The sequence below is a fragment of the Leucoraja erinacea genome, chromosome 9 (assembly GCF_028641065.1).
Source record: "Leucoraja erinacea ecotype New England chromosome 9, Leri_hhj_1, whole genome shotgun sequence".
Classification (NCBI taxonomy): domain Eukaryota; kingdom Metazoa; phylum Chordata; class Chondrichthyes; order Rajiformes; family Rajidae; genus Leucoraja; species Leucoraja erinaceus.
Genome location: NC_073385.1, coordinates 39,272,279 through 39,288,066, shown reverse-complemented (window position 1 = coordinate 39,288,066; position 15,788 = coordinate 39,272,279). Strand labels below are relative to the sequence as shown.

The window sequence follows — 15,788 nt, the reverse complement described above, 5'->3', positions numbered from 1 at the left end:
GAGCACCAGGCCACCATCTCCAGCACCATCACCAACTTCATCCACTCCAATGCCCTACCCGACCGAGCCTCCAACCTCATCGTTCCCCAGCCCCGCACAGCCCGATTCTACCTTCTCCCTAAAATCCACAAACCTGATTGTCCCGGAAGACCCATTGTCTCCGCCTGTTCGTGCCCCACCGAACTCATTTCCAAATACCTTGACTCCATCCTATCACCCTTGGTCAAATCCCTCCCTACCTATGTCCAAGACACCTCAGACACTCTCCGTCGTCTCCGCGCATTCAATTCTCTAGGCCCTCACCCCCTCATCTTCACCATGGACGTCCAATCACTATACACCTCCATCCCCCACCACGATGGTCTCACAGCCCTCCGGTTCTTCCTCGACCAGAGATGCGACCCCTACCCAGCCACTGACACTCTCCTCCGCCTAGCGGAGCTGGTCCTTACCCTCAATAACTTCGCGTTCGACTCCTCCCACTTCCTCCAAATACAAGGCGTAGCTATGGGCACACGCATGGGCCCCAGCTATGCCTGCCTATTTGTAGGTTACGTCGAGCAATCCTTGTTTAATACATACCAGGGCCCCATCCCCAACCTCTACCTCCGCTACATCGACGACTGCTTTGGTGCCACCTCCTGCACCCGCACACAACTGACTGACTTCATCCACTTCACCACTAATTTCCATCCGGCACTGAAATACACCTGGACCATTTCCGACACTTCCCTACCATTCCTTGACCTCACTATCTCCATTGCAGGTGATAGACTTCTAACCGACATACACTATAAACCCACTGACTCCCATGGCTATCTGGACTACACTTCTTCCCACCCTGCTTCCTGTAAGGACTCCATCCCCTACTCCCAATTCCTCCGTCTATGCCGCATCTGCTCCACGGATGAGGCGTTCCACACCAGGACATCTGAAATGTCCTCACTATTCAGGGAACGGGGGTTCCCCTCCTCCACCATAAATGAGGCTCGCACCAGGGTCTCTTCCATACCCCGCAACACTGCTCTCTCTCCCCATCCCCGCACTCGCAACAAGGGCCGAGTCCCCCTAGTCCTCACCTTTCACCCCACCAGCCGTCACATACAAAAAATAATCCTCCGTCAGTTTCGCCACCTCCAACGTGACCCCACTACTCGCCACATCTTCCCATCTCCCCCCATATCTGCCTTCCGCAAAGACCGCTCCCTCCATAACTCCCTTGTCAATTCTTCCCTTCCCTCTCGGTCCACCCCCTCCCCAGGCACTTTCCCTTGCGGCCGCAGGAGATGCAACACTTGTCCCTTTGCCTCCCCCCTCGACTCCGTTCAAGGACCCAAGCAGTCGTTCCAGGTGCGACAGAGGTTTACCTGCATCTCTTCCAACCTCATCTATTGCGTCCGCTGCTCTAGATGCCAGCAGATCTATATCGGTGAGACCAAGCGGAGGTTGGGCGATCGTTTCGCCGAACACCTCCGCTCGGTCCGCAATAACCAAGCTGACCTCCCGGTGGCTCAGCACTTCAACTCCCCCTCCCACTCCGCCTCCGACCTCTCTGTCCTGGGTCTCCTCCATGGCCACAGCGAGCAGCACCGGAAATTGGAGGAACAGCACCTCATATTCCGTTTGGGGAGTCTACACCCCCGGGGCATGAACATCGAATTGTCCCCGGGGCATCCTCCCCTATCGACTCCTCCTTCCCAATTCTGTTAGTCCTTGCCTATTCCCTCCCCCATAGATCCTCAGCTCCCCTACTATCTGGCCTCCCACCCTCCAGCATAAATTTATTTTTGTGTCTGGCTACTCCTCCTTTTTCCCAGTTTCTTGTCCCGACCCACCTGCCAAAGGGAAAGTTTTTTCTAACTCCAGTATAACCCGTGTTTTCTTCAACGTATCCCATATCTTGCCACTTGGTTCTTTCTCTGCCTTCAGTGTATTTGTAAAAATGGTGGATAGATCGCAGAAATTTTGGTGCAATGTGGGAAGTCTATTCATGCCTTCAAACTTAGTTGACACAGAAGCAGTTGAAACAAAGCCAAATCTACGCTATAATATAAGCCACTGTGTATTTATTTTCTCTCATAATTCTTGTTACTCTGATACCTATCAGTCCAAAGGCTTACCCGAGGTGACTCGGCCCCAAATGGTTCCAAAACGTTACTTCGAGCCTAAAATTCCTAGAATAAATCAGTGTTTACTATATTATAAAGATAGTTTTACCATCTGCTAAATTCCACTAAACATGTAGTACCCGCAAAGTGAGTTTCTCGGCATCACTATTTGGTTGTGTTAATTGTTTATCTTCAGACCCTTAAGACTGGCTTTTCATGTGTGTGGTGTGTGTTTTTCAACTTTCTGGTTCCTTCTGATTCAACCCCAAAATAATTTTAACTTAAAATGTTACAATGCTAAAATAAATTCTAGTGCTTACTACATATCCTTGATAAACATCAATCTCCTACTCCTAACTTTTTTTGGTGAAAAAGCCAAATAACTCCTACACGCCAAAATAACCAAAAGAATCCAAATAAAAAGGGGACACCTAAAAGCAAACTCCTGCTGATGTGCCACCTTTCCAAAAGGCAGCATTGCCTGTGTAACCTACTGGCCAATTTATTGTTTCAGACCCCCGTTATCCATCACTTTGTGGTATTTCTGATACTATTTGATGAAAATCTCCTGCTAGCACTAAATTTATTTTTGTGTCTAACATCCTACAAAGTTCAATCTAATGGTTCACTGGCTGCTGTGTGACCCATTGGCCATTCATTCCAGACAATAAGTTTAAAATATATTAGAATGTTTTCATTTGCAGTTCTCCGACATCGATACATGTTGTAGTTTCCACATTTATTAAATTTTAAATCAGTTTAAGGATCAAAGGTGCAGTTTCTCGACCTGCCAAAAATGGAATCGATGCCAGATGTTTATAGGGCAACTTTGCCAAAGGGAAAGTTTTTTCTAACTCCAGTATAACCTTTAAAACAAAAACAGGCAAAACAAATATGTGTTTTCTTCATTGTAAACAGTATCCATGGCATATCTAACTGAACTTGGTTCTTTCTCTTGGATAGATTTGTAAAAATGGTGGTCGCCTGCAGAAATTTGGTGCAATGTGGGAAAGTATCAAAAGGAGCAACTATTCATGCCTTCAAACTTAGTTGACACAGAAGCAGTTGAACAAGCCAAATCTACGCTATAATATAAGCCACTGTGTATTTATTTTCTCTCATAATTCTTGTTACTCTGGGTATCTAGGGCTAACGACAATGATGTACATTTGTGAAATTAACTTTAAAAATCAGAGATAACCTATCAGTCCAAAGGCTTACCGAGGTGACTCTTGAATTTCTTCATGATTGACAGCACCGTGATGCCAAATGGTTCCAATTTCCTTCTTGATTCAACCACAAAATCAGCTTCTAAGATTACTTCGAGCCTAAAATGCCAAACATATAGACACCTTTCATTTCTAGAATAAATTTCAGTGTTTACTATATTATAAAGATAGTTTTACCATCTGCTAAATTCCACTAAACATTTGTAGTAGTAACATCATGCTCAGCAAAGTGAAGGTGATAACTAATTCATCGGCATCACTATGTGTTTGCTGCTGGTTTCTCACATTTTGTTAATTGTTTATCCTTCAGACCCTCAGAATATTAGATGTTCTTAAAGTAGTAATTTTTGTGTGTGTGTGTGTGTGTGTGTGTGTGTGTGTGTGTGTGTGTGTGTGTGTGTGTGTGTGTGTCCAAATAATTCTGAATTCCTTCATGATTCAACCCCAAAAATAATTTTTAACTTTACTGTGTCATACATGTAAAAATGTTACAATGCTAAAATAAATTCTAGTGCTTACTACATTATCCTTATATAACATCAGATTACGTGTGCGGACGTGGTGCCGATGGACGAGAAGCCCAAGCAAAGAAGTGAAAGCCAAATAACCAATTGGAAACAAAGCTGAAACGCCAAATAACCAAAAGCGTACGAAGCTGAAACGCCAAATAACCAAAAGTGTGGGACACCTAAAAGCAAACTCACTGAATGGCCGCTCTGCCGAAATGCCACCTATCCAAAAGGCAGCATTGCCTACAAGCCAATGAACCAAATGCCGCTCAACAGAAAAGTCAAATAATGGACATGACGTTGCTGGGGGGCTGGACTTGACAGCGATTGGTTCAGACCCCCGCGTCCATCACATCACTGATGAGGGATGAACATTGTCCCACAACTCCGCTCCATCCGACCCACAGCCCTTCACACTGCGACCGCACGCGGGAAACGAGGCACAGGGTGGCCGTGGGAGAGTGGGGGATGTCCCGAGGGATGCGACCTTCAGCTACTTGGTGCTTGGGTTCAGATTGCCCAGTCACCTATGGCTTGTGTGGGAAAATTACCCCCACTCTCCCACGGCCACCCTGTGCCTCGTCTGAAGACCAGAGATGCTGCCTGACCCGCTGAGTTATTCCAGCACTTTGTGTCTACTAGATCATAAGTCATGTCAGATTTGAAGTCATGATCTTCAAATATATTTTTCCTCAGATGTACAAAGGTTGTCCTAGTCTATTCACAATGTCTCTTTGGTGAAATAAGTATTTCAACATAGGAGAAGAATAGTACGTGTAAGAAGGAACTGCAGATGATGGTTGAAACTGAAGATAGGCACAAAATGCTGGAGTAACTCAGCGGGACAGGCAGCATCTCTGGAGAGAAGGAATGGATAACGTTTCGGGTTGAGACCTTTCTTCAGACTGATTGGGGTTAAGGGAAATGAGAGATATAGATGCTGATGTGAAGAGATAAAGAACAATGAATGAAAGATAAGCAACAAAGTAATGATGATAATGGAAACAGGTCATTGTAAGCTGTTTGTGAAAATGAGAAGCTAATGTGACTTAGGTGGGGGAGGGATAGAGAGAGAGGGAATGCCGGGGCTACCTGAAGTGAGAGAAATCAATATTCATATCACTGGGGTGTAAGCTGCCCAATCAAAATATGAGATGCTCCAATTTGCATTTAGCCTCACTGACAATGGAGGAGATCAAGGACAGACTGTGTAGGAATGGGAAGGAGAATTAAAGTGTCCAGCAACCGGGAGATCAGGTTGGTTCTTGCGGGCTGAGCGAATGTGTTCCGCAAAATGACTGCACAGTCTGCTTTTGGTCTCCCCAATGTATATGAATCCACATGGTGAACAACGGACATAGTAGATGAGGTTGGAGGATGTGCAAGTGAACCTCTGCCTAACCTGAAAGGACTGTCGGGGTCCCTGGACTGAGTCGAGGTTGGAGCTATAGGGACAAGTGTTGCATCTTCTGCGGTTGCAGGGGAAGGAAGGCTTGTTTCCTTTATCATCGTTACTTTTTTGCATATATTTCATTCATTGTTCTTTATCTCTCCATATCTCTCGTTCCCCTCATCCCTAACTAGCCTGAAGAAGGGTCTCGACCGGAAACGTCACCCATTCCTTCTCTCCAGAGATGCTGCCTGTCCCGCTGAGTTACTCCAGCTTTTTGTGTTTCTATTCGAAGAATGGTACATTTTTTCCAAGGTCATGTCATGGATATTATTGCCAGAGAAAGGTGTTGGATGGGAAAGTTAGCGGATGACTTTGGCGAATGTTTAACGCTAGGCCCGTTTCATGGAACGCTTCAATTAACAAATTAATGATGATTTGAAACTCAACCTTTGGTGTTATTTTGAAGAAAAAAAATTATACCGACTTATTGTAAGCAGCATGCAAGAAATGGGCGGTAGAGTGACGCTGCGGTAGAGTTGCTGCCAGAGACACGGGTTCGATCCTGACTGTGGGTGGTGTCTGTAAAGAAGTTTGTACCTTCTCCCTGGGTGCTCCGGTTCCACGTGCAGTTCCCGGAGTTTGCAGGTGGTTGCCAGAGGTTGCAGGTCGTGGAAACACGTAGGGAGACTGACAAAAACCTCCGGGAACCGCACGGAAACCTTGTTGTGTCTATCTTCGGTGTAAACCTGCATCTGCAGTTCCTTCCGACGCGCAGTGATTGGCACTTATTGCGTGTAAGTTCCCCTCCTTACACATCAAGCACAATGGATGGCTGCTGAGGGCTAAAGTATGTGGGCATGTTTCCCATGGATAATGGATTGGATTAATTCACTGCACTCACCCATTGACACGGACACTCTCTTGTCATTCACTTATTTAAACTCAACCATCCTCATTCATTTTCTTCCCGTCATTTTCACTGACTCTTAGATTCACCCTTTCACTTTCACTTTGTCATCCACGCATTCTTACCCGTTGTTTCACGCATTCTAATTCCTGCCGTCTCTCGTTCTTATCGACTTTAGAGATACAGCGCAGAAACACACCAGCACTACACTCTAGGGATAATTTACATTTTTTTTCCGAAACCAATTAACATACAAACCATACCATCTTAAACATACAAACCATGCCTTTGTGGGGGACCCAGATAAATTCCACGCGGTCACGGGGGGGGGGGGAGACATGCAAACTCCGTACAGACAGCTGTGGTCAGGATCGAACCCGGGTCTCTGGGGCTGTAAAGGCAGCAACTCTACCGCTGAGCCACTGTGCTGTAGTAAATGCTCTCATTCACTCATTATAGTTCCTCGTCCGTTTTTCCCCCCATGTATCCACTATCCACTAACCCTGGCCGGCAGGGGTTGTCTCCCTGCTCCTGGTGGAAGTGGTATTGTATATATTTCACGTTGACAAGTTATAGGAGTAGAATTAGGCCATTCGGCCCATCGAGTCTACTCCGCCATTCAATCATGGCTGCTCTCTGCCTCCTACTCCAATTTTCCTGCCCTCTCCCCATAACCCTTGACGCCCGTTCTAATCATGCATTTACCCCTGTCATAAAATATCCAGTGACTTGGTCTCCACAGCCCTCTGTGACAATGAGTTTCACAGATTAACTACCCTCTGACGAAAGAAGTTCATCCTCACCTCCTTTCCAAAAGTGCGTTCTTTAATTCTGAAGCTATGACTCTCCCACCAGTGGAAACATCCTTTTCATATCCACTCTCTCTATGCCTTTCAATATTCTGTAAGTTGCAATGATGTCGTCCCCCCCCCCTCCTCCCTCCCTCCCTCCCTCTCAACCTTCTAAACTCAAGCGAGTAGAGAGAAGCCCAGTGCTGTCAAACGCTCTTCCTCTGTCTCGCTACGTTGGTTATTCGCCTCTACAGAAGGCCATTCGGTCCATGCCAGCTCCGGAGGAGCGGTGTTATTCCTCCCACTCGTCCACCCCCACCTTATTCGCTGTCCTCCAGTGTATTTTATTTATTTTTTCAATTGACGGCTGATATCGTTTCACCAATAACAAAAGAGACATTGCGATTGCCAGAAATCCTACATAAACGATCTTGGAAACGTTAGCAATTCGGCGGTTTACGTTTAGATTTAGAGATACAGTGCGAAAACAGACCCTTCGCCGCCCAAGTCCCTACCGAATCCCCGTACACTAACATTATCCCACACTCTTAGGACAATTTGCGATCTTTACCGAAGCCTACTAACCTGTACGTCTTTGGAGTGAGGGAGGAAATCAGAGTACCGGAGAAAACCCACGCGGTCACATGGAGAACGTACAGACATCACCCGTCGTCAGGATCAAAGCGTATTTGTGGAGAGAATATGAGTAATTTCAAAATAGACGTCGCATATAATTCTCTTTCACAAATGGTATCCAAACTGCCTGGCTCGTTCACAATTTATTTCCTCTTCACCTCCATTTCGCTTTAATCTCTCGGGAGTTCTGCTGAACGGTTGCGGGCATGAGACATTAACTCTGTTTCTTTCTTTTCCGACAAATGCCACCCGACCTGCTGAGTATTCCAGCATTATTTCCTTTCATATTTCCACCATCAGTGTTGCTTTCACATTTGCTCTTGCGGAAGATGATGTCTATTTTGAAATTGCGATGTCTATTTTGAAATTACTCATGTTCTCTTCACAAAACACCGCCTGGAATTGGAACCCGATTTTTTTTAAATCATTTTTAAACTCGGATTTCCATAATTCCTATTTCCTTCTCTCTTGATTAACTCCCGTAAATTCCCGCACGGTTAAACCGAAGAACAAGGATAAATCAAAAAGTTGAAGCGCAACGCAGCGAATTTCTCAACTTACCGATTATCCACCCGTTTCGTTAGTTCTGGGAAAATTTGCTCTGGGAAAATTGGAATGGGACAGAGATTATGAAAATATTTGATTCCGCAAAGCAGCCGGCCGTCGCAAGCACTTGAAGCTTCGGTGTAGGCTGTATCTATTTATACTTGGGGGTGGGATCGGAAAATGATTTGGCATGTGATGGGTAATTACGTGGAAAAGCCCAACTGTGACTGACTGGCGGTCCCAAAAAAGGGCTCTATCCACAAGCAGCAGAAGAACGGGGTTCAATAAGCGAGGGCCGTTTAGATTGAATAGCATCAATTCCCTGGCTACTCCGGCTGTCGTGATATCATTGCAAGCAGCGTTTATCATCCAGACCAACCAAACGCGGGGATCCGCATCGCAAAGACGAACGACTTTCATTCGGTAATTAAAGGGTAGCATTCTGAAGTCAGTAGAGAATTGAAATCACACACTGTATTGATTTGTCAGGCATTCCTAATAGCTGCCAACAGCTTACTTCCTCCAAAATATGCTAACATGTTGACGTGCAAAAATAGCTAGCTTTGTACCACTGTTATGTACAAAGACAGATTCTTCACTTCGATTAGATACACACGTACAAAGCAGCACAAAGCCTAGCATGCTTGTGCCAACTAATTGCCCCCTCCCCTTGCATTCCTCACAGGCTTCCAAATGTTTATTCTTCCCGTCAAGTATATATTAAATTATCTTTCAATATTATTGTTGGGTCTGCTTCCAACAATCTTTCAGGAAATTGATTCCAAATCGTTAAAGAAAAACTCCACGCAAGGAAAATCCACCTCCTTGATTATTTTGCCAATCACTGTAAGGACGGTGAAAGCCCGGTGAAAAGATTCCAAATGCTAAAAGCACCAATACGCCCAAGATTAATGGGTCAAAGGGCATTTGTTTCCGAGAAAGAAAGGAGCCTTAATGTTAAAACGAATTACTACAATTCATCATTTTTTTATTGTGATAAAACGGGGATGTAAATGATTAATACATTGGCTGGACCGTCTAACAATAATTACACAATGAGCGGCAGGTTGCCAGAGTGGACCGAGTGCGATCCGAGTGGTTCTGCCACTAGCGTCGCCAACAGACCTTCATATTCATAGAAACATAGAAATTAGGTGCAGGAGTAGGCCATTCGGCCCTTCGAGCCTGCACCGCCATTCAATATGATCATGGCTGATCATCCAACTCAGTATCCCGTACCTGCCTTCTCTCCATACCCCCTGATCCCCTTAGCCGCAAGGGCCACATCTAACTCCCTCTTAAATATAGCCAATGAACTGGCCTCAACTACCCTCTGTGGCAGAGAGTTCCAGAGATTCACCACTCTCTGTGTGAAAAAAGTTATTCTCATCTCGGTTTTAAAGGATTTCTCCCTTATCCTTAAGCTGTGACCCCTTGTCCTGGACTTCCCTAACATCAGGAACAATCTTCCTGCATCTAGCCTGTCCAACCCCTTAAGAATTTTGTAAGTTTCTACAAGATCCCCTCTCAATCTCCTAAATTCTAGAGAGTATAAACCAAGTCTATCCAGTCTTTCTTCATAAGACAGTCCTGACATCCCAGGAATCAGTCTGGTGAACCGTCTCTGCACTCCCTCTATGGCAATAATGTCCTTCCTCAGATTTGGAGACCAAAACTGTACGCAATACTCCAGGTGTGGTCTCACCAAGACCCTGTACAACTGCAGTAGAACCTCCCTGCTCCTATACTCAAATCCTTTTGCAATGAAAGCTAACATACCATTTGCTTTCTTTACTGCCTGCTGCATCTGCATGCCTACCTTCAATGACTGGTGTACCATGACACCCAGGTCTCGCTGCATCCCCCCCTTTCCCAATCGGCCACCATTTAGATAATAGTCTGCTTTCCCGTTTTTGCCACCAAAATGGATAACCTCACATTTATCATCTGCCTATGACCACATGGCTTTCCCCAATAGTTCTGTTTTGAAACTTCTATTGGTAAGTTAACTGGCCATTATAACTTGCCCTGAACTATGTTTAGTCTAATAATATAGCATGAAACAGGCCCTTCTGCTCACCGGGTCTGTGTCGACTCGCTCGTCATTGATGTCTGGGAGGAACCCAGAGAAAACCCACGCGGTCACTGTGAGAACGTGCAAACTCCGTTCAGACAGCCCTCGAAATCGAACCCGGGCCACCCATTCCTTCTCTTCGGGAATGCTGCTTGTCCCGCTGAGTTACTTCAGCATTTTGTGTCTCTCTTGCACGCTACCTCTGCGCCACCCTGCCGGCGACCTGGAGGCAGTGGCGGGCCGACATTTTAGGGGCCCTGAAGCTTGAATTGTTGTGGGGGCCACTTCGCAATCAGCAACGAGGTCTGGGTAAACCACTGTTATCTTCTTCAATGGGGATGTACCAGGACAGGCTGGCTAGGCCCCGGCGGGGTCCAGGAGCAGCGCTCAGGTGGAGGTTCAGGGGCCAATGCCCCCTGAAGCTCCTTCATTTTCAATAAATTGAAAGTGATTTTCAAGCTTTCTGCTGGTGGTTTACATAACAGAAGCTTAGAATTTCTCTAACACACAAGCAGTAAAATAACCCCCAAAAGATATATATTTCATGAAATAGACAACAGATGATCTGCCACTAGCCATCTGCCACTGCCATTTAGACAATAGGGTGATTTCACGAATGGTCACTGGAGCGTAGATCCGCACCCACGTGACCGAAAATTTAAAGTGGAGTACATGCGATACTTCCGATACATGTTAGTGAATGGGAAAACACACACTTTCACACCCGTTAAAAACATCGAAAACGGACAGTTTTTGAGCTGCAATTTATTGTGCCAGTTGGGGTGACCGTGAGGCACAGCTACCTAAATTTACAGTCCAAAAAAAAGATAGAAACTAAGGTAAATTCAAGAGGGAGCTGAAGGTGCTAAACCAGCGGAAGTGATCAGCGGATATTTGTCGTGGAGATTTAAAGATCCAAAATATCGGGAATTATCGCGTTTGCTCGCTGCATTTCATCAAAAGTAGGGCATTATTGACTTTTTTTATCTTTATTCATTTGTTATAGGAAAAGTTTTAAAAGTGAAAAATCCGTCAGTAAAATTGCAAACTCGCCCATGGTTCTCAGGTGGGTTTTAACATGCAAAATGAAAACGCTTCTGAAGCTACATTTACCATTTAAATAATCGTAAACTATCAATGCGTTTTGAAATAAATTTTACTCAGATGCAAGCTAAGGAATGGGATAATTGTCAGCTGTTAGTTGGACAAAATCAGGACATTTTATTATTTGCCAAAATCAGGATTGTTGACATCATTCCATGCTGCAGGCTTGTCTGTTATTAGATGATAAATAAATAAATAAATAAATAAGTAGTTTGGGTGAATGTGCAGGCTTTAAACAAGAAACACTGAGAAATATATTTTGGCACCCTCATCATTTATAGATGAGGCTCGCACCAGGGTCTCTTCCATACCCCGCAACACTGCTCTCTCTCCCCATCCCCGCACTCGCAACAAGGGCAGAGTCCCCTTAGTCCTCACCTTTCACCCCACCAGCCGTCACATACAACAAATAATCCTCCGTCATTTTCGCCACCTCCAACGTGACCCCACCACTCGCCACATCTTCCCATCTCCCCCCATGTCTGCCTTCCGCAAAGACCGCTCCCTCCACAACTCTTCCCTTCCCTCTCGTACCACCCCCTCCCCGGGCACTTTCCGTTGCAACCGCAAGAAATGCAACACCTGTCCCTTTACCTCCGCCCTCTACTCCATTCAAGGACCCAAGCAGTCATTCCAGATGCGACAGAGGTTCACCTGTATCTCCTCCAACCTCATCTACTGCATCCGCTGCTCTAGATGTCAACATCTACATCGGTGAGACTAAGCGGAGGTTGGGCGATCGTTTCGCCAAACACCTCCGCTCGGTCCGCAAGAACCTACCTGACCTCCCGGTGGCTCAGCCCTTCCCCTCCCATTCCCAATCCGACCTCTCTGTCCTGGGTCTCCTCCATTGCCAGAGTGAGCAACACCAGAAATTGGAGGAACAGCACCTCATATTCCGCTTGGGGAGTCTGCATCCAGCGGGCATGAACATTGAATTCTCCCAATTTTGTTAGCCCTTGCTGTCTCTTCCTCTTCCTTAGCCCTCCTCACATCCCCCAGCCCTCAGGCTCCTCCTCCTCCTTTTTCCTTCCTTCTCCCCGCCACCCCCATCAGTCTGAAGAAGGGTTTTGGCCCGAAACGTTACCTATTCCCTTTGCTCCATAGATGCTGCTGCACCCGCTGAGTTTCTCCAGCATTTTTGTGTACAATAGATGATCATCCACTGATGATCTATGATCATCCACAATCAGTACCACATTCCTGCCTTCTCCCCATATCCCTTGACTCTGCTATCTTTAAGAGCTCTATCTATCTCTCTCTTGAAAGCCTCCAGAGAATTGGCCTCCACTGCCAATCCAATATTGAAGGTAGCGGAGTCAGGGGATATGAGGAGAAGGTAGGAACGGGGTACTGATTGTTGATGATCAGCCATGATCACATTGAATGGCAGTGCTGGCGAAGGGCTGAATGGCCTACTCCTGCACCTATTGTCTATTGTCTATTCACAACTCTCTGTGTGAAAAAATATTACCTCATCTCTGTTCTAAATGGCCTACCCATTGTTCTTAAACTGTGGCCCCTGGTTCTGGACTCTCCCAGCAGTGCAAACATGTTTCCTGCCTCTAGCGTGTCCAAACCCTTAATAATCTTATATGTTTGAATAAATGGCCTCACACAGATGAAAAAATCCTTCCAAAATATATGTTATCTGAAATGTCTCTTTGCCGAGCACTGAGATGAGAAAAAACGTTTTCACCCAAAGTTGCGAATTTATGGAATTCTCTGCCACAGAAGGCAGTGGTCTCATCTTCTTCACCAGCTCCTCGGTCTTCCTTCCTGAGTTCAGACATCCACTTCTCCTCACCTCACCTACGCACACTTCTCCTCACCTACACCTCGACTAATCCCTTCGCCTCGACGATACCTCACTACCAAACTTCTCCTCATACCTAAACCTCCAGCACTTTGTGTTTTGTTCAAGTTTCCATCATCTGCAGTTCATTGTGTGTCCAAGAAGGAGGATTTAATTTCGGTACATGTAAAGGAACTGACACTTCATCAGTACTAATTTGGAAACTAAATAAAATCCCTAAAATGAGTCTGTTGTACACTAGAATGTCATCAGAATATGTTGAAAACCTTCTGTGAGGCCCTCCCTCACTGCTCCCCCTCTGTAATCCATGCTGCGGCTAGTTCTATGGACCTGGACTCGCACATCTCTGCCCTGTGTCCAACCATCTGCCTATCATTCTCCCACTCCCACCCTCACCTGTGTGCCAAGACTGTGGCTGGGGTGTTAAGAACCCATATGGCACATAAGGTACTGGACAGTCAGCACTGAAATAAGAATGAATATCATCATTTAGAGACTGCTGAATAGTTGAAGACACACAAAAAGCTGGAGCAACTCAGCGGGTCAGGCAGCATCTCTGGAGAAAAGGAACAGACAATGTTTCAGGTCAAGACCCTTCTTCAGACTGAGTCTGGGGAAGGAGGAACGAGAGATATGGATGGTACTTAGGACAAATGAATGGAAAATATGCAGAAAGCAATGATAATCAATGGGATGTGTAGCCCACAATGGTCCATTGTTGGCTGTGGGATAGGTGATAACAAGTTAATACAGACAGTGGAACTCAACAGAACGACAGTAAAACTAGTACAACGACTAGGGTGTGGGTGCGACAGAGCAAGGGGATACCAGGGTTACTTGAAGTTAGAGAAATCAATATTCATACAACCTTGTTGTAAACTGCCCAAACAAAATATGAGGTGGTGTTCCTCCAATTTATGTTTGGCCTCACTGTCAATGGAGCAGGCCAGGACAGAGAGGTCAGTATGGGAATGGAAAGGGGAATTAAAATGTTTAGCAACTGGGAGATCACGGGCCGAGGCAGGCTGCACTGAAGTGTTCAGCAAAATGATCGGCGAGTCTGCGCTTGGTCTTGCCGATATATTTGGATTTCTGTACCAGTAGTGCAGTGGTGCCTCTCGCACAAAATATATACAGTACAGAGGAGAATAGATGTTAAAATTTTAAAGGAATCAAGGAATATGGGGATTTTGCAGGAAAGTGGTGCTACCACATTTATTGATCAGCAGAGCCAGGGGACGAACAGAATGGTCTACTCCTGCCTCAGTCTCTTAAGTTTTTATATGGTGTCTGTCTTGTCACCTTTTTGTTGTGCCTTGTTTCTGTTTGATTTTCAGATTAAATATGCAAAGGTTTCATTGCTGAGGCAATGTTATCCAGCACTGGTATCATTGTCAATTAAAGTACATCAGCCTGAACAACTCACTGAAGGAGACTGTGGGCTGGACCACTGGAAATCTGGCCAATGTTTTAAAACACGTTTAAAATGTTTCCCTAACAAACAGACCCAGAGTGGGTATCCATAACTCATTATCTGGGGGAAATGGGTCAGTTCATTGTTTCCCCTTGAATCTGTGGTTGGGTTTTCTTGGCCTTTAGTGTACGTTAGTGGGATATGTTTAGATATAGATATGCCAAGAAATCCCAGATTATCCCAGACTAATATTTCAACTCTTTCATTCTTCAACTAAACTTAAAGAAAGGTAAGTTTGAGGGTATGAGACGTGAATTGGCCAAGGTAGATTGATTCTTAAATAATTCTTAAAAGGTGGATATGCAATGGAAGGCATTTAAAGACTGCATGGATGAACTACAACAATTGTTCATCCCAGTTTGGCAAAAGAATAAATCAGGGAAGGTAGCGCATCCGTGGATAACAAGGGAAATCAGGGAAAGTATCAAAACAAAAGATGAAGCATACAAATTAGCCAGAAAAAGCAGCCTACCAGGGGACTGGGAGAAATTCAGAGTCCAGCAGAGGAGGACAAAGGGCTTAATTAGGAAAGGGAAAATAGATTATGAAAGAAAACTGGCAGGGAACATAAAAACTGACTGCAAAAGTTTTTATAGATATGTGAAGAGAAAAAGATGAGTTAAAACAAATGTAGATCCCTTGCAGTCAGAAACAGGCGAATTGATCATGGGGAACAAGGACATGGCAGACCAATTGAATAACTACTTTGGTTCTGTCTTCACTAAGGAAGACATAAATAATCAGCCGGAAATAGCAGGGGACTGGGAGTCAAATGAGACGGAGGAACTGAGTGAAATTCAGGTTAGCCGGGAAGTGGTGTTGGGTAAATTGAATGGATTAAAGGCCGATAAATCCCCAGGGCAAGATAAGTTGCATCCCAGAGTACTTAAGGAAGTAGCCCCAGAAATAGTGGATGCATTGGTGATATTTTTTTTTAACTCTTTAGATTCTGGATTTGTTCCTGAGCATTGGAGGGAGGCTAATGTAACCCCACTTTTTAAAAAGGGAGGGAGAGAGAAAATGGGGAATTACAGACCAGTTAGTCTAACATCAATAGTGGGGAAAATGCTAGAGTCAGTTATTAAAGATGGGATAGCAGCACTATTGGAAAGTGGTGAAATCATTGGCCAAAGTCAGCATGGATTTATGAAAGGTAAATCATGTCTGACGAATATTCTAGAATTTTTCGAGGATGTAACTA

At 45.1% G+C, this 15,788-nt stretch overlaps 1 protein-coding gene across 3 annotated transcripts in view; it reads right to left on the bottom strand.

The window, feature by feature from the left end:
• Window positions 1–9,103, bottom strand: part of LOC129700262 (tumor necrosis factor alpha-induced protein 2-like) — a 35,945-nt gene extending 26,842 nt beyond the window's left edge. Inside the window, exons 1-2 of one of the 3 annotated variants that reach the window (XM_055640585.1) lie at window positions 8,135–9,103; window positions 3,330–3,436 (exon numbers count right to left, since the gene is read on the bottom strand). In XM_055640585.1, the coding sequence (XP_055496560.1) occupies window positions 3,330–3,354 (25 nt within the window). In that variant the 5' untranslated portion in view covers window positions 3,355–3,436; window positions 8,135–9,103. Of the gene's footprint in view, window positions 1–3,329; window positions 3,437–5,836; window positions 6,114–6,140; window positions 6,574–8,134 lie in introns of those variants that run through there. The other 2 variants (XM_055640586.1, XM_055640584.1) reach the window with 2 other exon arrangements.
• Between the last annotated feature and the right edge of the window lie 6,685 nt (window positions 9,104–15,788).